Source organism: Poeciliopsis prolifica, unplaced genomic scaffold, assembly GCF_027474105.1.
Source record: "Poeciliopsis prolifica strain line A6 unplaced genomic scaffold, Auburn_PproV2 SCAFFOLD047, whole genome shotgun sequence".
In the NCBI taxonomy this organism is placed as follows: domain Eukaryota; kingdom Metazoa; phylum Chordata; class Actinopteri; order Cyprinodontiformes; family Poeciliidae; genus Poeciliopsis; species Poeciliopsis prolifica.
Window position 1 is genome coordinate 4185148 of NW_026562422.1, and position 22406 is coordinate 4207553.

General features: G+C 42.5%; 3 protein-coding genes across 4 annotated transcripts; 1 reads left to right on the forward strand and 2 right to left on the reverse strand.

Moving 5' to 3' along the window:
- The first annotated feature begins 648 nt into the window (after positions 1-648).
- Positions 649-4654, forward strand: si:ch211-10a23.2 (Galectin-related protein A-like). Its single transcript, XM_055057011.1, has 4 exons — positions 649-774; positions 1061-1146; positions 1461-1641; positions 2849-4654. The coding sequence occupies exons 1-4, from the start codon at positions 649-651 to the stop codon at positions 2990-2992; spliced, it is 537 nt and encodes a 178-aa protein (XP_054912986.1). The 3' UTR covers positions 2993-4654.
- Positions 4655-5892: 1238 nt separating this feature from the next.
- On the reverse strand, positions 5893-9898 carry plek2 (pleckstrin 2). The gene is made up of 9 exons (XM_055057012.1): positions 9810-9898; positions 9516-9680; positions 8834-9006; positions 8644-8735; positions 8061-8248; positions 7849-7950; positions 7292-7375; positions 7007-7085; positions 5893-6366 (listed from the first exon to the last, which is right to left on the reverse strand). Exons 1-9 carry the CDS (start codon positions 9855-9857, stop codon positions 6239-6241), a joined length of 1059 nt encoding a protein of 352 aa, XP_054912987.1. The 5' UTR covers positions 9858-9898; the 3' UTR covers positions 5893-6238.
- A 1731-nt stretch (positions 9899-11629) lies between these two features.
- On the reverse strand, positions 11630-21983 carry LOC129377454 (tandem C2 domains nuclear protein). Of its 2 annotated transcripts, XM_055057406.1 has the most exons (12): positions 21509-21983; positions 20580-20672; positions 20279-20485; positions 19061-19222; positions 18662-18741; positions 17451-17520; positions 16585-16685; positions 16032-16142; positions 15439-15630; positions 13768-13882; positions 13479-13678; positions 11630-13051 (listed from the first exon to the last, which is right to left on the reverse strand). In XM_055057406.1, the coding sequence occupies exons 2-12, from the start codon at positions 20644-20646 to the stop codon at positions 12941-12943; spliced, it is 1416 nt and encodes a 471-aa protein (XP_054913381.1). In that variant the 5' UTR covers positions 20647-20672; positions 21509-21983; the 3' UTR covers positions 11630-12940. The 2 variants fall into 2 exon arrangements, with proteins under 2 accessions (XP_054913381.1, XP_054913382.1); XM_055057407.1 differs by lacking the exon at positions 21509-21983 and having other exon boundaries at positions 20580-21422.
- Between the last annotated feature and the right edge of the window lie 423 nt (positions 21984-22406).

The following is a 22406-nucleotide window of genomic DNA, read 5'->3' on the forward strand; positions in this document are numbered from 1 at the left end:
TGTATAATTATTTTTATCATCATTATAATTACACTACATTACGAATTATCATTAATTCTAATTTGCAATAATGTTGACAAATTATTAACAAATTAATTTAATTAATTTACCACTTGAAATTGTATTTTTTTATTAATTATTATAGTTAATAATAACATTGTATATTATTTTTGCTATTTATTCTTCTTCTTATTATTATTATTGATTAATTAAGAATATTTTTATTTTTATTGGTGTTGTAATAATAATAATAATAATAATAATAATAATAATAATAATAATAATAATAATAATAATAATAATAATAATAATAATAATAATAATAATAATAATAATGTAAGTTTATGGGAATTTTTAACCACACAATTATTTTTGTTTGTCTTACAAATGTTTTATGACAGTAACTGTGATTTATTGTACTACAAATAACATATATTACTGCCCATGAAACAATTCATGGGAATTACTTTAATTCAGACTTTACTGTGCGATGTATGCAGAACCCATAGTGGTGTTACGTTTTGCCCTCCAAGGCTAACCTTGCCCCTCACAATATGGAGGACGCCCTGTGACGTCTCTGGGCAACTAGGCGTCGACTCTTGTCGTCTCTCTTCCTCAGCATCACCTCCCAAATCGGAGCCAGTCTCCATGGCAACAGGCGGGATTTGCCAGCTGGGAGGGAGAGTCAAGCGGTCCTCAGTTGGTATCACCGCCCCGGCTTCCACACTGCATCACGCCCCGAGTGGAATGGATGACCAGGACAAGAAAGACAATGTATGTACCATCCTTTGTGCTTGTATCGAAAAGCACGTTTTGCTGCGTCATGATTGTTATTTTCATATCTAACCGGCTGGAACAGTCTCTGCGGCCGACTGGCTGATTGCTTCCCATCTGGATCAAAGAAGCCATTGTTCCCGCCGTTGCACCTGATCGCACGTCAGCCGGCCGCGCACTCTGTCCGCATGTAGGCCTCTGACGTCTGCTTCAGCTGAGGACTCTGCGTGACGGCGCGGGCCTCGTCCCGCATCAGCCTCACCGGCGCGTGTCTCTTGTTTTGCAGGGCCAGTACACCGGCGAGATCAAAGGCGGGATGCGGCCTTCAATGAAACTGGTTGTCATGGGGATCATCGACAAAAAGCCCAAGAGGTCAGTGCGCTCAGCTGTCGTCTTAAACCTGCACAGTGAAAGTCTTGTTTTGTAGCTCATTAGCTCCTAATACTTGCACTAATAATAATGATGATCATAATAACAACAGCAACAATAAAAGCAGTGAAGACAAACATTTCACAGTGTGCATCGTCTCATCTTTATCAAACTCATATTCTCTGAGGTTTACGTAAATAATAAACGTTTTGATTTGAATTTTTGATCTTTTGATTTTTTTTTGCACACTCATGTGCCCCGGACGTGCGTGCGTTTGCGTGTGTTTGCGTGCGTTTGCGTGCGCGTGGCTGACTCAGCATGGAGGTGACCGTGTCCTGCAAGCCTCAGGAGGAAGACGCAGAGGCGGACGTGGGTCTGCAGCTGAAGGTCAGCTTCCTGGATAAGGCTGTCCAACGTAACGCCCGTTTGGCTGGGAAGTGGGGTCCGTGTGAAAACACACTTTCCTTCTTTCCCTTTGCACCCGGAGAAGCCTTTAAGGTATTTTTTGTTTTTGTTTTTATTTTGTCCACCTCTATACTCAGGAGTTATTTTTTTGCTGTAGATATTTTATCATTTCTCCTTTTTCTTTCTTTCTTTCTTTCTTTTTTCTTTAGAGAAATGATCAAATCCACAGCCGCGATCTTGCACATTCAGCGTTTAAACCTGCAGTATAAGCTGCCTTGCCAACAAGTCACTGTCATCGCTTCCCCTTTGCTATGTTTACTGAGCCTTGCAGAGGCTCCTGTCATTTTTCCACATCGAGCTATAAACACTGGGCTTTTTCTGTGGCAGACAAAAATACAGTAGTCACAAAATAAATATTTGCATTCAGCCCCTTATAGGCGGAGACCACTAAATACCAGGAAATCTCTGGTATTTAGACTGAGAAACTCCTGCACACAAACGTGTCGAAACAAGCTGGGCTTAAGTAACTCCACCAACAACAAGAGGAAGAAATTTCAGCTGGCGTTCCAACTTTCTGCAAAAAGATCCACGGCGCACTATAAATGCATGCCACACTTTTCAGATTTTTAGAAAACATTTGAAAAAGTACGCACCCCTTCTCTTCCGCTTCACAAATATAATCTATTTAAATATTAAATCAATGTGATGCTACTGATTGATTGACCGGCTTGTTGCTGCAAACTGAAACGACATCAGAAGATATGATATATCTATATCTAGTATATGATTTATACTATGACAGTGTAATTTTACAAAATAGAATTTTTTGCAAAAAAACAAGTTTGTTTGTTTGTTTTACAAAAATCACTTGATAACAAAAATCAAATGATTTAAGTCTTTATTTTAAGAAGGTGATGACATATTAGTACACTTGACTATAACCTTTAAATAGGTAAAAAAAATTAAATAAATAATAATATAATTATGCAATGTTTGTTAAAAAATTTTTGATACAAATTTCACTTTAGTAATATGTTACTGTAATATTTTGCCACCTGCCAGAATTAAAAGCATTTTTTTTTCACGTCTCAAACTCAGGGCCCGGGGGCCAAATCTGGTCCGCCATGTTTTTTTGTTTGGACCGATGGTGTGTAGGTTGAAAACCTTCACTTAAAGCAGCGGATTCAGCATTTTCTTTTTTGTTCATGTAACTTTGACTATTGCCCCGGCTGTCAGCCAAATCCGTACATTGGCGGCGAGCTCCTTCACTGAACTAACCGGTTGTCCATTTCATTGCCAGATGGAGATCGTCTGTGAACACCAGCAGTTTCGCATCTTGGTGGACGGCCAGCCTCTGTGTGGCTTCAACCACAGGGTCTCCAAGCTCGCCTCCCTCACCGCCTTAAGAGTCTTCGGGGACCTACAGCTCACCAAGGTCGCCTAACGCCGGCTTCTCGCTGACAGGAAGCTGAACTGAGGGTTCCCCCACGTCGCCGGAGGACGGGGAAGACGGGGGGTTGGGGGGGTACGCACACCGCCATTAGCTTAGAACTCCTTTTTTCCAGTCGCCGTCATTGGGATGTTTCGCCATTTTAGTTCGCCCGACAAAGTTGCACCAGCCTCGTAATCCTATGTTGAGACAAAGTGCCTTCGCTAAGATTACCTGACTGGAGACTTGAAGATGCCGACTGAACGTAGCCGCAGTCGTCTTATGTCTTAAATCGAATGAGGAATGTGCTTTGAGTTGCTGTGAATGGTTGCGAACGTGATCTAAGGTCTACTCTTTGGGCGAGAAATGTTTGCGCCTTTGAAGAAAAAGCAAGTTAAGAAATCTGGATTAGTTTTGATCCCTTCAGAAAAGGAGGTTTCAGAATCTGTCTTAGACTTCTTTTGGAATTAACCTTTAAAAACCTTTCATTTCCTCGGGCTTTTTGGGGTTTTTAAGTTGAAAACATAGTGAAGATTGTTTGTGCATGCCCTGAAAGACACAACTCTGTATTTGAATTTCTCTCAGTTTATATTGTATTCATATTGTCCCACATAGTTGCATTCAAAATGACGGCGCGTCAAATATCATTGTTATAAATTCAACATCTTAAAATAGTCTTATTCTAATGAGACTATCTCTTCCATATAGGGAATGCTGCGCTTTCGATTCCAAAACCAAAATGAATCAAATTTGCTATGAATCTAAAATCTCTCTTAAAAAAAAAGAGAAAAATAGAAAATCTTGACAGTTCAAAATTGTGAAGCGTGACCAACACGGACTGAACGGCTTTGTTCACTTCCTGTGCTGCCATTGAAGAACTACAACCCAACACAGGCACGCTGCAATTGTAGAAATTAAATTGGAGAAATCAAGCTTAATGGGAGAAATCCCAGCCAGAGTAAGGAAGGAGATGATAATCCAGTGTAGAAATGACCAGGCTCACATGCCGGTGAACCACAGCTTCTGAGAACTGGTTCAAATCTGTGTCGCAGTGAGCGGGAAAAGTTTTACTTTGCCTCACAAACAAGACGTTTGATGGCAATCCATAATGTTATTCAAGATGCTGCTTGCTAACCGGCTTGTTTCGCTTAATTGCCTTGTTGTAAAACTTTTTGCCTCTTTCCAACCTTTTTCATCAAAGTACACTGTTATGATGAATAATGTCTTAAATGACCCATTTCATTCTGAGTTTCAGAGATGAATGAACTATAACCACTCCATCCTTAAATAAGAGCAAAAAGTTGTTTTTTTAACAGAATGAATGACCTGCTGGATTGAGCTCCACGCCTTTTAGTTCCACAGAATTAGCAATATGAATGTTATCACCGTTTATGTTTTTCTAACACTTCTTTTTTTTTTTTTTTCATCTAGAGGGAAATTCCCATCATTCACCTTGATAGATCTAGTTAGTGATGTTGGACCGCTGCTATCTTGAGCTCAACTGTACAGTGAGACTCGCACGAAAATCAGCTTCGACGTCAAAAAATCGTTCACAAATTGTTCGGCTGAGGTTGTTTTTTCTTTTTTTTTTTTTCTTTTTCGTTTTGACACCTTCCACCGGAATGTTTCATATTTTCGTACTTGAGTCACCGTAATAAAAATCAGATCTGTTTGCTATTTGTTTGTCCTGCTGTACTTTGTGTGTGGGCGCGTAGTTCGGATTCGACATCAAATCCCAGGCCTGACTCAGGCGTTGCACCACTTCTGGATCTGGCCCGAGCCAGACCAGAGCCAGACCAGAGCCGCTGCGATTGAGTCACACAGGCGCAGCTCGCCGAGTGGGAGCGTCTGTCTGCGACATCAGGAAGCGCCTGAGGACACAAGTTCAGCGATAACAACACATACTTGCTGATTCCTGTCTTGTCCCTGCTTGTGCTTTTTTTTTTTTGCTGACGGAAACAAAATATTGTTTTTTGTGGGAAACAACCTCGCGAAGAGTCAGGCTTGAGGAATTTCCCCAAGTTCACCTGCGAGACGTTTTGAAAGGTGTTCTGCAGGAAACGGAGCGATTCACCTAAAAAATGTCAGCATGTTGGGAATGATGTAATGCAGATTAATGGCTTTGCCTACTTTGACCCCAAAGCCTCTCGCTCATGAAGGGTCACTCGGTTCAAAGCGGCCCGCTACACGGACTGGCACTGCGGTCAACAATGCAATGTTGCAAATGTGAGCAGAACAATTAGCCAGGATAATCAAAGTGCTGTGCTCACTGTCAGGATTTGCTTAAAAAAAAAACAAAACACCCTGATGAACGTTTTGGATAAAAGCAAGGTAGCATATGCATATTACAACAATGAGTCTTCCAAAGTTAATCATAGCGATTAATCGTGATCAATCGCAGTGCTGGAGTGTGATCAATCTGATTTGATCTTTTAATCGATTGGCAGCATTATATGAAACACAAAGGATTCGAACGTGTTTAATGATCATACATGACAATACTACATGGAAAAACCCAAGAAAAGCAATATAAAATCTTGTCTCCTCGCTCAAATGGCTGAGAAAATGTTTCAACTTTAGTTTAATTATGTATTTAAGCTAACAGATTTAAAAAAATAAGAATAACTATGAGAGTTTTGTTCAATGAATTACAAGGAGAAATGTTAGAAAGGGACATTAATTCTTCAGTTATGATAGATTTTTTTTATCAGTTTTTTTTTTAATTTTTACATGCACTCATGCTTTTTCTTTGCATTATGTTTTGAAGTAGACTTTCCAAATCTAAATTTTGTTTTAAAAAAATTGTTTAGAATTAGCTATTTGTGTCCGGTTTTCTATTTTTTTATTACCAACTAAAACTAGCTTCAGATCAAATTGTCGGCAGTGATTAAAGATGACAGAACACACTCCGATAATTGAATAAATAACATTATTTCTTTATTTTTGAAATGTCAACAGAATAGAATAGCAGAAAATGCAATTGACAAACTTGTCCAGTTGCTAAACAATGCATAAGAAACAAATGGGTAACACAAACGGTTAAACTTAAACACAATTAGGCAAAACATATCAAAAATTGCTACCACTGAAGGGGCTTCTGAAACGTCAATCAGAAAAACTAAAGGTATTCACACAAGAACATAAGATTTAACTTGTTAAACACAAATGAACAGAATGGTGACGGCCTACAAAGTGTCCATTAGCCTTCTAGTGAGAGTGCATTCACAGAAAAATAAAAGAGATGCGTTAAACATCCTGGTTCTACGCCTGTTCTCTGATCGCATTTATCCAGTCCATCTTCTCCTGGTGAGTCGGAGCCTGGATGAAGTAGTGGACGTCCGACTTTGTGATGATTTTGAACAAGTTGCCTTGAATGTTGCCCTTCACACCTGCGGAACGGGAGAAGGTGAATGCGTCGGTGAAGCGTCGAGCTTACAAACGAGATCAAATCTGAAATGAAAGAGACGAAGCGGCAGGCGCCACTTTGAGACGCCCTTTTGCCGGCCATCAAGGCGGTTCTGGAGGTTCCCACGTTCTCACTCTGCATCTCGCTGCCACCTTCCTGAAATAATGGTCTAATTTGTTTTGTGGCAAAAGAGATTTATTTATTTATTTATTTTATCTATATCATCTTTGGGCAAAAAAAAAAAAAAAACAAAATAAGATAAAGACTGGATTTGAAGAGTCTTGCATTCAAATGAGTCACAGCAACATTTAATTTCCCTTTTGGGCTCAACAAAGTGTTTCGGAACACAATATTGGACCCAGAACTCAGTTGGCAAGCATAACACACATTGGGTCGTCTTGTTGTTGGGGAACTTCACTTCCTGACAACTGACCAATGGGGGCTCAAGCAGCCGCCTGAGCGTACCAACACTCAGGGCCATACATATCCAGCCATTTGGGTGCCCTAAGCGCCCACAAATGCTGTGGTAACTCGGGTTGAAAACCAAATCATTTGGACAAAAATGTAGGTAAAGCTTCTCAAGTTGTTGGTTTTTTTTCTCCTTAGTCACTGAGTTAACCCACCTGAAGGAACTCCATTGTCATCCAGAGAGGATATCAAACACCCTCGCAGGGAGAAGCCGCCAACAGGGCTGATGTCATCCTGACAAGTGACACAAGAACGGAAGAGATTAAGTCAGACATGAGGAGGCGAGGGTGATGATGATGATGATGACAATGATAATGATGAGTTTGCTATGAGTAACACCACCTCTAGACTCCCGGCTGGTAGAGAGGGGGATTCACTCTGTTTGTGTTCAGGTTGGTGCCTTCCTACAGCTCATGTTCAGCAGCACTGTGAGCGCTCACCTTGGTGGGGTCATAATAGTGGAGGAAGTCGGGCTCCGAACGCAGCACAAACAGTCGGACCTTCCAGTTTTTCCTTCTGTGCCCCTGCAGTTAAAGATTAGCCAGAAGTTCAAACATGACCTGCTGAAGGCCTGTCAGGGTCAAAGGGCATTATGTCACACCTTCACGATAAACTGAACAATTCAATGATATTCATAAGAACAGAATGGTTTGGTGTTTGCTCAGTGAGTATGCTAACTACTGTTGGCCAACACAACGACAACACACAAACCTTCATTTTGTTCTTTCAGACCAGTTTGGCAACATCTCAGCTAATGTAGACTGTGTAATATTGTGCTCGTGAAATGGCATTAAAGGCACAAACTGTCAAAAAAAAGCAGTAAACTGTTCGCGTAAAGGCAGCCATATTGGATTTTGATTTGTTGACTAAGCTCTGGAATTCCAATTTCAGAGCAATAATTCTCTTCAGCGTTCCAACGTGAGACTTGGAGTTCTGAGCGACTCGGTGAAAACTGTGTTCACCTTCCAAAATTGCCTGAAGTCTGAAGACAGGTCACCTGTTTCAGCAGATATCCTCTTTTGACGACTTTGCCACTCAGCTCCACCGCAGACCGCGAGCTCTCCGACTTCACGCTGCCTCTTTTCTTGAAGCCGTCAGGCTGTGTGGGGAAAGGCACGTGAGCATCGCAGAGAAAGCCGACCGTTTAAACTAGACGCCGACGTCCGAGCTGGTTCGACACGAAAGCCGGCGGCGCTCCGGGTGACGTACAAAGCTGTAGAGGGCAGTGGAGTCGTCCATCAACTGCTCACTGAGGCTGGCGGTGCGAAGGGCCTCCACGCTCCTCAGGCCGACGGTCCGCAGGAAGCCCTCCTCGAGCAAAGCGGAGGCCAGGGTCACGGCCTCGCCGCGGGTCAGACTGAGCTGCATGAACACCAGCCAGTCCACCACCGCCGAACCTGCGGAGGACAGCGCGCATTGGGAAAAGACTCTCCCAGACACGTAACCTAACCCTAACCCTAACCCTTCCCGTCGTTTTGTGGCAGTTTAAGTCCTGTGTCTCTGATTACCCCATTAAAGAGCCATTAAAACTTTTTAGTGCGAACCCAAGGAAGAAGGATAACCAAGGAAATAAGGAGATGAAAAAAGAAAAAACTGCCCCTCATGTATATGAGGGACATGTAACATCTTGGAACTTAAAAATGCTATAAGATTGGAGGCAAAAGTCAGAGTGCCTGACCAGAACCAAGCCCTTAAAACACCACAATGTTGCTCAAAGGCTGTTCTGCCTCCCAGTCTGTGACCTCACACCAGATCAGAGCCTTCCAATGTCATAAATAAACAAATGATTCACCCGAAAAGCAGTTGCTGTAAGTGCTTCCCTGCTCCATGTGGTTGCTCAACTTGATCCCACTGTGGACGTCGCACATGGAGTCCAACACTTTGCTGTGGAAGGGAGTGAAGCAACAGGGCCTCAGCGAGACACAAGACAGAGGCGGCAAACGCCGTGGAAGCCAACGTGTCAGTCAGTCGGTCGGTTTCACCTCAGGCTGACGTTTTGCAAGCGGGATTCGGCGGAGTCGTTCTCCCCGCCGTCGGTCGCCCGCAGCTTGTTGGCCGCGGCGGTGATGTCGGCGGCCCACTCGTCCCTCTGCTCTCTGGAGCAAGCTTCCAAAAAGTGATCCACTCCGTGCTTGGTTTGGAGTTTGAAGGCGAGCTAGTGAGAAGGAAAAACAAACAACGACAACAACAACAAAAAAAAAAACACAGAAAAGAGCAAAACATAAGTAAATAAAATGAAAATATTTTCAATAAATTGAATATAGGCTGTTTTTTAGATTCCAACAACCTTGCAGCAAAGTGTTAAAGATACTTTTCCTGAAGTTCACATTTTTTGCATTTCAAATGTTTTATTTATATGATCCAATATTCTACTCTTTAATGTTTGAATCACCTGAAAGTGGAAAATTGTCATAATCGAGAGAAACGAAGCCTGTAAGAACTTCATGTCTTTACACTTAAACATTAATTATGTTTGCAGAACGGCAAATGTTACAATAAGACAATGTACATGTGTGAAACCAGTTCATTTTCTCTCTTTTTTTTTCTTTTCAATGTTACTCCCATCCAAATTTAAGTGGATACTCTTTGGCATTGTTGTGTAAAAGTATCAAAAAATATTATTGTTGCAAGAGTGTTTGTTGTTGATGTTCCCGAACAACTCACCGGCCGGTTTTCATACTGCAGGAAGGGGCATGTTATGAGGCAGTCCTTCAGCAGGATTCTCCCCCTCTGACACGAATCCCGTTTCCCTCCTTCGTATTTGTAGTACAGCAGCTTGTCAGGCGTCAGGACGAACCAGCGGGCCTTCCAGTTGTGAACTATGTGACCCTGAACATACATGAGAAAAAAATGGTGTATTTTTTTGGGGAGGGGGGTGCGCTGGTGGAGAAGACAACAATCTGATCCAGCTAAACTTACACTTCTGATCCCTTTTGATAATTAATTAAATGTTCTCACCCTCTTCACCAGAAAGCCCTCTCTTAGGACGGGGGTTTTGTTGTCCATGTCCTTCAGTGTGTAGTTAAAGTCTGACTGGCCTCTCCTTGCCTGCTCGGGTTTTTATGCTGAGGATGAATGCGTCACACACACCCACACACTTACACACCTCTCCTCTTTAACCCAAACCCACCCAGTGCGAAATGAAGCGATTGCAGCTCGTCGACACAAGATAGCGCTCTCTCTCCTTCAAAGACACCAGGACCGAAGAAGAGGACCAGCTGGCGCTCAGCCTGCAGCAACTCAACTCTCAATCACGTTTGGTATGCGAGGATTTCAGGTCCCTGAAATGAAACGGGGGACATGTTCCTCAAGTCCTCCTCTGCATCAGCTGGATCCTGGTGGGACGGATTCTGCGCACAGTTAATCAGACGCGCAAAGGAGAAACAAAATGATGTTTTCTTCCTTCCAAACATTGATGTTTTTCTAAAGCATGAAGAGGCCAGAAGCAGAAGGCCGGGGGAAATGTTAATGGAGCCCAACATTCACTCTGAAAACCTTTTGGAAATGTTTGACGCAGCAAATTCAGGATTCAAATGGAATCAGAAACAGAAACAATCACAAGTCGTGAGACTGGATGCGGGACTTCCTTGAGTTTTCTTTCTTTCCTTTTGCGACTCTTCCATAAATACTGCCTAATGATTGAGTGAATGAACAAATAAATGACGTCTTTATTTCAGGAAAGATGACACAAATGATTCCACAAAATAATTTTAATGACCCCCCAATCAGGGTAATACGTTTAGTTGACATACCAGAGAACGAGTTTGTACATAAATAGCAAGAAAATCAAACTCCGTCACTTCTAATTATCATGGCATTGAGTCATTATTGGAAAAAATAAAAATCATCCTACATATATTCTACACGTCCTTCTGTAGAAAATGGAATGTGTCTTGGGTGTGTCATTTACATTTTATTTGGGGGCATTAGAGAAAATGTGGGAGGAGACCAAATGTGTGGAATATTATTTGTAAACATCTTTTAAAACAATTTTCTCTCCCCCTCTCCCGACAGACTACAGCTTCCCACTTTCTGTACGTCTCTTGACAAACGAGCGTCCTAAAATTCATGAAAGTTTTAACTGTGATGTGGTGACAAATCTGTCCAGAGGGTATGAATTAATTTTCTGTAAGGGACTCTAAAGGTGCCAAAAAGAAATTCCTGAATGATTAAAGCAACTCTCATTCTGTTTTGTTGGGTAAGTACCAACGCGACCTTGGATTCTGTCCAATGTGCCGCAAGAAGTATATCTTATTACTTCTTGCTGCTCAAGTCACTGGAAGTTTCCAGAACATCTCTCCTCTCTTTTAAAGTTTTCCATTTCCCAGTTGAGGAAACGGGAACAAGCTGCGGACTCTCGCTGGCAAGCGCCCAAAAGAATCTGTTGAACACACTGAGGAAGCAATCGGCCCTAAAAAGAAGAAGAAAAAAAAGCACCTTCTTGAGCGGGAGTCAAACATAACTCTCCGATATGACAGCCCTCTGCGCACATCTTAAGGCGTGTCTAGTATTCCTTCTGTGTTACATTAACCATTAATCAAACATTATTTTATTTATTTATTTTTTTTCAAATAAAGATGGTGGTGTTTTGGCACGCCAGGACACGGAGGCCGCTGACGCAGGTCGGCCCGGTTGTCCTGGTCACACGCAAACAGCCGGAGGACTCGCTTTCCAGAGTCTACAGGCTTATTGTTCTCAGGGAGTGTGTGTGTGTGTGTGTGTGTGTGTGTGTGTGTGTGTGTTTGCAAGTCCACAGCTGGTTACACGGAACAAGGCAGTCAGTCCAAAGCTTTATTGGACTGAACAGGGGACATTCCCGTTTCAGTTCACAAACAAGAGTTGCGCGAGACAAAGGTTTTAAGAAGCTCTTTCTTAAGTTGCAGATTCTCCAGTTTGCCACGGTTGTAAAATCTGAAAGACTTCAGGCTGTTCCGTATTTCTTTACATCACATATTTAATTAACCAAGTGAACTGGTTCAATGATTACACTTCACATTTCCGAAGAAAACCCTACATAAAAAAAAAAAACTATGACAAATACAAGAAGATAAAGTGCCTTAAAAGGACAAAAAAAAAAAACAAAACCACGACATCACATAAGTTAGCATCAGAGACGGTAGCCGTCGTCTGAACAACCGAGGGCGGGCAAGAAGAACAGAAATGTGAAAGTTTTCACACACTTCGCGTTTTGTCACATCACGACAATGTATTTTATTAGGACTTTACGTGACGGAGCAACATGATGAGGTGCATAATGCAATCTGAAATGTGCACTCAGTCCGCTTCCTTGAATGAAAATTCCTTGCAAATTAGCCTGGATTCAAAAAGCATCCCCACGGTGGTGGCAGCATGATACTGTGGGGATGCATGACTCAAGCGTGAACAGCGAAGCTGCGAGGAAACATTAACAAAAGATGAGACTGAGGCGGGCGTTGACCAACATATCCAATAGTCGCTCATCAAAATACGCTGACGTTAGTTGTGTAGAGACAAAACATGGGCAGGTGGTGTGAAAACCTTTTCAAGGCACTGCAGATGTCACTGTCCCCAAAACGTTACAAGTGCCTTACGAATTAAAGTGCACACTTTTCTGACTTTTAAAACTTGGGTTGTTCAGGCTGCCGCATATTTCCTCTTCGTTTCTTTTGGGCTCTGAGCTTTGATTAACTTGGCACTCTCTCAAAGAAATAAAAATAAAAGAAGACAAGATTGAGAAAAAATTGTTCTATATACTTCAAGCCGTAGACCTTCATCAGCCAGCTAATCGAAATTGAAGACTTTTGTAAACACAGATCTGACCGAACAGGCGTTTTCACCAGAAGCAGTGAGTTGACCTATAAAGAAAATAAAGACAGCCTCCTTTCTCCAGAAATGCCTCTCCCTCCACCAACCATCTTCTAAAACTTTGTGCAAATCCTCTATCTACAGAATTTCACCTAACATCTCGAATCTCTTCCGGGTCGTCGACCTGCGGCGTGGAGTCTGGGCCGTAAACAGCCTGCTCGGCGCAGGGTGGCGGGGCCAGCGGGCTAGCCAGGCGTCCGGCGCTTTTAAAAATGAAAGTCTCAGCAGTCGAGGGGCGGCGGGGTTTAGGGGGGACTCAGTCGATGCCAGGCTGTCACCGCTTTCTCTGGGTGAGCCATCGTGTCCTTCCACTGCTCCACGGCTTCTGGCAGAGGACTGTCGAAGCCCAGCTGAACCTGGAACCAATCAGAGACAAGAAGGTCAATTCATCAGTTCAAGACGAAACCACTTACTTTTTTTTCTTTTTTGTTTTCCTCCTGTTTTGCACTGACAATATATCAATACATGGAAATCTGGGGTAGTAATGTGAAACAGTCAAAGACGCCTGACGCCAGCCTAATCACTGTTTCAGAGCAAATACAGGCTCTTATTGTGACAGTCTAACCCACGACCAACCACCGAGCAAAGACATAAAGCAACAATCTGAACACTTTAGATGGGCCAAATCTAAAACTCTGGTAGAACTTCGACAAGAAGCGACGCACAAGAAAATAGCTGCTAAGTCACACCGGCGGTAAGGACAACGCCCAACCTCACTATAAAACCTTTAAAGGACGTCACGAGTTGAGGAAGTTACATATTTACACAACCTTCAAGGCTTACCTGTCCAAGACACTGTTTCCTCCTGACGGAGCTGCGGCTGTAGAGCCTCAGCGACAGCGAGCAGGCGTGCTCCAGCGACGCCAACAGGAAGTGAAACGTCTCCTCCCAGCGACACTGACCGCCTGACGCCTTCAGCGCCCGGGTCTTCTTCTTGATTTCCAGCTGGCCCAACTGGTGCATCTCGGCCTTGACGAAAAACACTTGGGAGGAGGCGACAGACACAGCTGAACCTCGATCCCCTCGTTGATCGAATAGTTGACGACGATTTGAAAAGCGTAGGTGCGCTTACCCTGGGAGAGGGGAGAGGAGGACGGTGGGAGGTTCTGGGCCGCCAGGACCTTGACCTGGATGCGTCCGCTGACCGGCTGGAAGAGGGTGCTGAGGTGCAGCTCGGAGTGACTCGCCTGTGCAAAAGCACACGACTCATTACTTCACAGGCATTTTTTCCGCCACGTTTGGGTTGTCTGTGTTTTTTAAGTCAGCCCTTTAACGGATGCGTTCCAGTTGCGCTCGGAGCACGAAAATTTCCCGTTCCCAGTGGGAAGAATAAACTGGAAAGCCATCTGAAGTCGGATTTGCCCCAGTCACACGACATTTTTGTTCCAAAATGGACGCTCTTCGCCAAAGCAGCAGTGAGACGTGGCGGAAACATGTTTATTTTATGCCCTTTAAACTTTTTCGCGTTTTATTTCATAAAAACCTCCAAGGTATTTTATTGGGAACGACAGAGCAACAGAAATGAAGTGCATCACTGAATTTGAAAAATGTGCTCAGCTCCTTGCGACCAACCCCATATGCAAAACAAATAAAAGAAAGGTGAAAGGTCAATGTCTTTAGCATGTTCAAAAGATGACTTGACTCCTAGAAATACATAAATGAAGAGAAATTCTTCACTCAACACCACACATGTATTCAGCTTCGTAGCATATAAAACAGACATTTCTGGTAAAAAATAAAATAAAATAAATGACTTGTTCCTTTCCTTCTCTGTGTTTGTGCTCAGTAATCAGCCGTGGCCTCTAAAAGCTTCCACGGTGGCGGCGATTTGAACAATTTTTCCCTTTTTGTTGTCCTGCAGACGGAGCCGCGCAGAGTGAATCCCACCGAGGGCCCGCTGAGGATGAGTCACCGTCTGATCTGCTAAGTACAAAAACAACCGCCACCGGCCAGACGAGCCTCCATTCATCAGCGAAACCGCTCTCCACCGGGGGAACAGCTCGAGGTTTAACCTACTTCCTCGTCCCTTCCGATTACCGCGTCTGAACTCTGGTTTCTTCTCTCCTATAAAGTCGGCACCACAATTTTCCTTCCAAATGAACCTTTGTCATGTTTCATTTGTGACCAGCTGTCGATGCGAGCACAGCGTTGACGCAGTCGCAGCTGGTCTGTGACGGATGCGGCTCAAACAAAAGGTGTAAGAACTTCCATTCCTCACATTCGTTTTCCGTTTTCCATTTACCAGAGAAAAAAAAAAAGCAACATTAAAATTAGATTTGCTACTAGAGCATTTTTTTCAGCAAAAAAACAGCTTAGAGGACATTTTGTCAGTGCTTGGAAGTTGATGGAAAACACTGCATGAGTCTGGTTTAGTTTCTAGTGCAAATATCTTGGTACATTTAGACAAAACAGATGTAAGTCATTTTTTTCGGAAGAAATACAAGTTTGTTGTAAGTCAATAATTCATTAATATCGACGAAAAGGTAGCAGTTATAAGTGAAATAATATACCAGTTTAACTAGGACTTCTTCATCAATATTAAGAAATTATTGACTGAAAACAAGCTCTCAGATCTTGCTGAAAAGTTGCTTGTGAGTAAGTTTTGTCTTATTTTAAGTGTACGGAAAATTACTTGATAAGATTTTGGGTCCTTTTGCAGTGAAGTTAGAATTTAAAAAATTTTTTACATTAAAAACCATCAAAAGACAAAAAACCAAAACACACGGCGACGACGACGGCATACCGAGGATTTGGAGGGCTGCTGGAGGTCGAGCCAGTGCTCCGACTCCTGGGGGCTGAGCTGGCGCAGGGAGAGGACCGCCTCGGCCGCAGTGCGTTTCCTGGGGCTGTGCGTCTGCAGGCGCAGCACCAAAGCGCTGCTCTGCAGCTGCTGCAGGCGCAGCGTGAACACGAAGGTCTCCATGAAGGCGACATTCTGAGAGCAGAGTAGGTGGAAAATCATCCTGGTGCCTCAAGAAGTCAAAAGTCAATCATTAAAAACCATCAAAATAGTTTGTTCAAAAATAGCTTTGAACAAACTATTTTTGTTCGAAATAGTTTCTCCTTTGTGCTTGTCTATAAATGCCAGATTTGAGTGCTAACGTTTTTTGTTGTTGTTTTTTTTACAATAGTGTCCACTTTGCTCCTGGCTGCTTCTCAGTTTAATGCCTTTGACTTAGCTTAGCTTATCTTGGCCTATCTCATAAAACTCCAATCAAAATACTCTGAGGAAAAAACAAATAAGGAGCATGGCTACGTTTCTCTAGGCCATGCAACTTGTGCAACAATCAAGCTGCTATTCAAGCGTGTGTTTAGCGTTGGGGTCAGCGTCAGTACCTGCTGATACTCCTTGAGTGTGGTCTTGAACTGGATGGGTTTGGGGACGGTGAGGATTGCTTTGAAGCCAACCTTCTGTACTTCATCTGGATGGACGACGAGGTCTGAACACTGAGCCAAACAACGCAGAACAGCAGCTTTATTATTAAATGCTTATAAACACAATAAGTCTTCAATTGCCTTCACTCGGGGGGTCGGTTTCCCACCAAATGTCAAACCCCAGTCACAGGTTGGACTCAGTTGTGCCTTTCATTTTTGTTTGGCTCCATTTTGACGAGCAGTTTGTGCCCAACTATCCATTAGGCTTTTAAAGCAAGTGTTACATTTTATTGTGTTTATAAGTTCCTTGGAGTTGCTTTTTTAGAAACTTCAATCTAAACTTAGAGAAAAAAAACAAAAAAAACGTTTGCTCAAAACTTAATAGAGCACAGAGACCTGCACACAGAGGCCCTCGCTGTGGACACACAAAGGCTCCATTGTTGGAGGCTGGCGGGGAGAACAGTGGAGCCTTCAGTACCTGAGGCACTCGGATCCCGGCTGAGTGTAACCGTACCTGAACCAGGGTGATCCACACCTGCTCCACGTCCTGCTGGTATCGGACCCGGACACAGACCTTCCCCAGCTCCTGCTCGTCCACCGACAAAGCGATGGATTCTGGAAAAAAATGAAAAAATAAATAAATAAATAAAATCAAGGAAAGCGACACTTCAGGATGATGTGGGTGAGTCACTGAAGTAGGGGGACAGGAGGAATGTTTGGGAAAGCGCGCAAAGTTTTACAGATTTTATTTAAATAATGTAGCTGGTATTATAAACATTAAAATGAAGTAAAATAACTGATTGTTTTTTTTCTTGTGAAGTGGGACAGAACTCGGAAGCAAACGCAAAAAAGAAGCATCGTTTTCAAAATGCCGTCCAAATAAAGATCTGAAAAGTGTGGCCTGCACAATTTTACTCCCTGCAATGAAATTTAAAAGCCCTCAGACGTCGCCTAATTAGCCGAAAGGACATTGGCTGGTCAGTCGAGGTCAAAACGGAACGAAATTGCCTCTGAAACAGAAACATCATCACCTCGATGCATGGTGGTGGCAGCATCATGCTGCGGGGAGGTTTTTCATCAGTTTTGACATGTGAGCCGATTGGAGTCGATGGAAAAACTTATTTGGAAGGTGTCTTATACGATGTTTCCTTTTTTCGCATGATGGGACTTGAAATACGGATTTAAGAATCGACGCGTGTTACTTGAAAAATATTCAGAATTGCCAGACCTTGTTGATTTCAGAGCACAAAGAAGGCTACCGACAAGTTTCAGCTGGGTTTTCATTTTACAGACCAAGTCAAGCTGGCTTTGTTTGCAAAAAATATCCCACGTCTTCTTCAGAAATGCAGTGAGGGAATCAAGCCAAAACAGAACGGTTACCCAGGCTGCTTTCCATGGAGCTCATCATGGAGGAGGCGCTGCTGACGGTGCTGGAGGTGGAGTCAATTCGCTGAGGAGGCCAAACACAGTCAGAAAGTGAAATACGTTTAATGGAAATGAAACCCGAGTCATCAATACGCTGCATAACTACGGATAAAACGCATCACAGGCCGCGTACTAAAATCAAGAGAAAGGGACGTTCTGCCTCAGGATCGGTTCGTCTTTCGGATCCCAGGCTGTCTGGTCAATTTTTGATCAAAAAATGTAAATCAAAGCAACAAATAATATAAGAAAAAAAAAAAAAATAGCTCAACAACAACGACTTCTTAATTTTAAGTCTCGGGAATGGCTGACGGTACAATAGACGGTGCAGTAAATCAGGGTTGTCCAAGGTGAGGCTGGGGGTCCAGCTGCTGCCCTCTGAAGGGTTTTATGAAGCCCTTCAGATGCTAATCTTGATGGAGATGGATTCATTTTTTAAAATTTGTTTGTCTTTGACATAGTCACAATGTTTTCTTTAAAAAAAAAAAAAAAAAAAAGTGCAGAAATCATGCAGGTTTCTGCATTGATCTTAATTTTGAAGCAAATGGAACCGAAAACATTTTTGATTGGGAATCAATCCACAAATGTTTTCTGTGGCTTCAACTTAAAGATTTTGGTTTTCACCGCTGCGTCTCCTCCGACTGTCATTGTTCATCTTTAAGTTTCTTTGAAATTGTTGTGGTTATTGATTTGTGCTTTGGGTTTTTTTCATTTTTATTTGTTTGTTTGGGTTTGTTTTTGTTGTAATGGCTGTAATATTGTGATTTTATTATAATGATTGTAGAAGAATAGTCTCTACTGTGGTAGGGACTAATGGGGATCATTAAATAAGCTATACTAACTGGTCTCGTCACATACAATACTTAGAAAAACAGTTGCAAATTGAACATGTGGTGCTTTTCCACCTTTGTTGTTCTTCTAATTTAGGCATATTTATGTCATTTAAAAAAAAAACTTAAACATTTATAAGAAATTATGAGACTAATCACACGTTTAAGATTCGGGTTTAAAAGTTAACCTTCTATCCACATAATAAGAGTTATTTGCGACATTCAGCTGTATTACCGAGGAGTTGTGCAAACTTTGCAGCTATATTTAGTCTCGTTCCACACAAACGTAAGGGAAAATAAAGTGTGAAAAGAGATTAGATTAAAAGCAAACAGTCTCACCTGGCTGTGGCTCTGAGGGCTGCTCAGGTCCAGCATGGAGCTGCTCAGGCGCCGCTGGTTGCCCGGTTTCACAGTCCAACCTGGAGGACGAAACCATTGTCAGTCACGCTGCTTTGATTTCAACGCAAAACCAGTGATGACCTGAATCACACAGGTCATCACTGACCTGTGTACGTTCTTCAAAAAAATGATATCTTAATTTAATTTTTGGATTTATTACGTGTAAACTTTCAAAGACTCCTCTCATTGCCGGTTGTAACGCAGTGTGACGTAACGAGCGTAAAAAGGTTTGATGATGTGTCCACAGACTGATAAAGGAGCCCAAATAGTGCAATCAGCACGTTACATAACCAGGTGCTGCTTTACTTCAAGTGAGACTCGAGTTTCATCCGTTTGTACCTGGGCTTCGAGGGCCGCTCTTTGGTGCGTCTCGTCGGGCGGCGCCGGGGGAGATGTACGCCGGCATGCTGCCCTGATGGAAGATGGACTCCGAGTTGTACGGGAAGAAGCTGGCGCCCAGCAGTTCTGCTTTCCTCCCCGCATACGTGGACCTGGCTGAGCCTGCGGGCGAGAGTTGGAGAAAATGAGCTCTACCGAAGCCCGGTGGGGCGTGTGGTGGCAGCACAGCAGCAGGGACGCTGTAAGGTTCACAGGAACGCGGCGACAAGATTTGACCTTCTTACATTTTCCTGCAAAGCGGAGATATAATGGAAGTCTGTCTTGGTTTGATTTAATCAATTTGCCCGCCCCCGTCCTTGCACACAATCACCTTAACAACTTTTTTTTTTAATAACAAAATTCACCCAATTAAAAGTAAAGATGCAGAAAGCAATTTGCTCATCAGAAATAAAATGATTTTTCCAATCAGTGAATGAATCCACAGGTAGAAGCGGTTCCTGATGTGGGCAGATGCTGAAGGCGGCATCTCGTCCAGGGCGGCAATTTTGTAAACGTTTGCGTATTGACTCAATTTAGAAATACTTTGTTTTAATTGCATTATTTTTTCATAGAATTGATTTATTTATTTTTGTATTTCTATTGTATATTTTTAACTTCATGGCTGGTGTTTAAAGTATTACTTTAATCTTTTTCAAGTGTTTCAGATGATATTAAAATGGATGGGGGGCTTGTTAGCTAGGGTTGCTACCAGGCCATGCTAGCAACAACATTCTTCACTTTAGATGCTGTAGCTAAAAAAAACAAAAACGAGAGAAATCTAACAATTTTCCACATACAACAGAAACAAGGACTAGAAGGTTGTGCTATTAATATACCGAAAAAAACACAATAAGAATAATTTAAGCACTTAATTTAAGTATTCTACAGACAATTATCTGAAATAGGAAAAAGCGCAAGGCATTTAGGACTTTAGTTAAAATTAAGTCAGACACTCAAGTGTAAACAAGCCACTGCCTTAAAGTCACACCTTTGGTTTTGCTCTGGCTGCACATGTAGAGCAAAACAAACAACAAAAGTCCAGTTTCATTCCTGGACACTGAAGCATCAGCTGGGCTGTAATGGGACTAGAACCAGTCACCACCTGTGTTTGTGTCATCGTCCTCTTACAGCAAATCTCTAAGCAGCCCTAATGACTCATACAAATGGGCCGATACGTACTGTGCAGCCCCGGCTGCAGAGCAGAGAACTGGTGGCTCTGGGGTTGAACGTAAGTGGGCTTGAAGGTGGGAACGACAAACGGGACCTCTCTGCCACCCGGAGGCTGCTTGGAAATGAGGTAATCTTCCGTTTTCTCAATCCTAGTCCTCTCATCCGGCAGCTCTCCTATCAACATTATCTCCTTGGGAGGCGCCTTTATTTTGATCACTTGGGAAAAGAGAAAAAAAAACAAAAAAGCAAAACAAATCAATCAGTCAGATGTGAAATCAACTAAAAACAAGATGGCGGACCTAGTGCTGACCTTGGGTCTCCGGTTCCTGTTTGTTCCTCTGAGAAAAATTCTTGCAGCAGTCCTTGAAGAACTCCATGATGCCTCTCGGGTGTTTATGAAAACCTAGAATTGCACACGAAAGGCTTTGGGTCGGACAGCAAACGCGTTGAATGTAAATTTAAGGAATCTGATTTGAGGTTGGGAGAGCCAGAAAAGTCGCAAAGTTTCCACGATCGTTCAAAGTTGTCTGGCACATCGAAGCAGACCAACGGACTCATCTGAGCTGAAAGCCTCTCAAGATTATAGATTCATTTGATTCGAGGTGGAGGGACGACGTTTAATGTTTCATACTGTCAACAGTCACTGATGGGAAAAAGGTTATGACTCATTTATGGAGCTATAAAGACTTACAGTTTGGGCTCAGACAAATCCTGTAGAAATGAACAAATTACCACTACAATATGACCCCGCTGAAATAACTTTCACATTTCTTTTTTTTTTAATGTTTGCATTTGTACACCCGTCCTGCATTTATCCATGCAGTCATGGGGCCCAAGGACCAGCGGACTAAGCAGCCGTAATGTTTCTCTAAAGCATCAAAGGAATCTATGAAACATGCAAGAAAATAATAATTATAACGATCAGGTGTGTCAAAGTTTGACAAGTTCTCAAGGATGAAAGGTTAAATTAAAACAACTGTTGCCTTTTTGCCCTTTGACCAGTGCCTCCAAGTTATTATTATTATCGTTCACAAAATGATGACTAAGGATTTTATTCATGCCACTTTTACATTTTCATCACTAATTCCTGGCCACCGCTCTAATGACTACATGACGACAGTACAAAGGCTGTTGGCGTTTTGTGGCCCCTGATGAGGTCAAACAACTGTAGCAGATATTTAACCACAAATTTAATTGAGTTCATTAAAAAAAAAAAAGAGAAGAATAAATTGAACTCACCCCCGACAAGCTTTTACTGGAAAGAGCTCCCAGTCGCTTCTCTCTCAGCAGGCAGCAGGGAGGCAAATGCTGCTGCTCTCAGGTCTGTTGTTCACTTTGAGCTTCAGGTTTCTCTCGCTCTCTTTTTCTCCCTCTCTCTCTCCGTCCCGCCCTCCCGGCTCTGAATGTCTCTCCATTTCCCGCACAGACGCTGACATGCTCTTCCTTCCCCGAACAGCAGCACTTTCTGTTAGATTTTTGTTGTTGTTGTTGTTTACTATCTGTGTGTGATCAGATCTCCCATTGTGGTGTCTTCCTCCTCCTCTTCCTCGGATGGTAAGTCAACAATGCGAATGCAGACAAGACAGAAATGTGGCCAACATTTTTTGGGGTCTTAGGACTTTACCGCCTTTGGTCGACACTTTTCAGAATTCAAAGTGGTCCCAAAGTTAAAATGTTTTTTTTTTTTTTTTTTAGAATAAAAATTTACATAGAAGTGTTTAAAAATCAACGTTCAGTGTAGAGCTATTGAATAATGTTGAAACTCTTACAACCCCCCCCCAAAGGCATTTAATTTAGCCCAAATCTGTAGCTATTAGCCACCACAGCTCAGCAACACACATTCTACACTAATCAGACATGAAATCAAGCAACAGAAAACATGTTATTGACGGACTGAATTAACTTAGTCCTTTCTTGTTTTTGGAAAAGCCATGACGTCCCTGAACTGTTTGCAGAAGAGCCAACATTAAACTCCCTGTGTCAGAAAAGGAGTTTTAAGTGGCCTTGAAAATATCGTCGCTCAATAAACAGCAGCTGCTGAGACAAGCCTATTTCCCTATTTGGTCTGGGAGGGAGTTGTGTCATGATTAAATCGCAACATTTTTTTATTTGCTCTTCATAAACATTAGGCCGATTC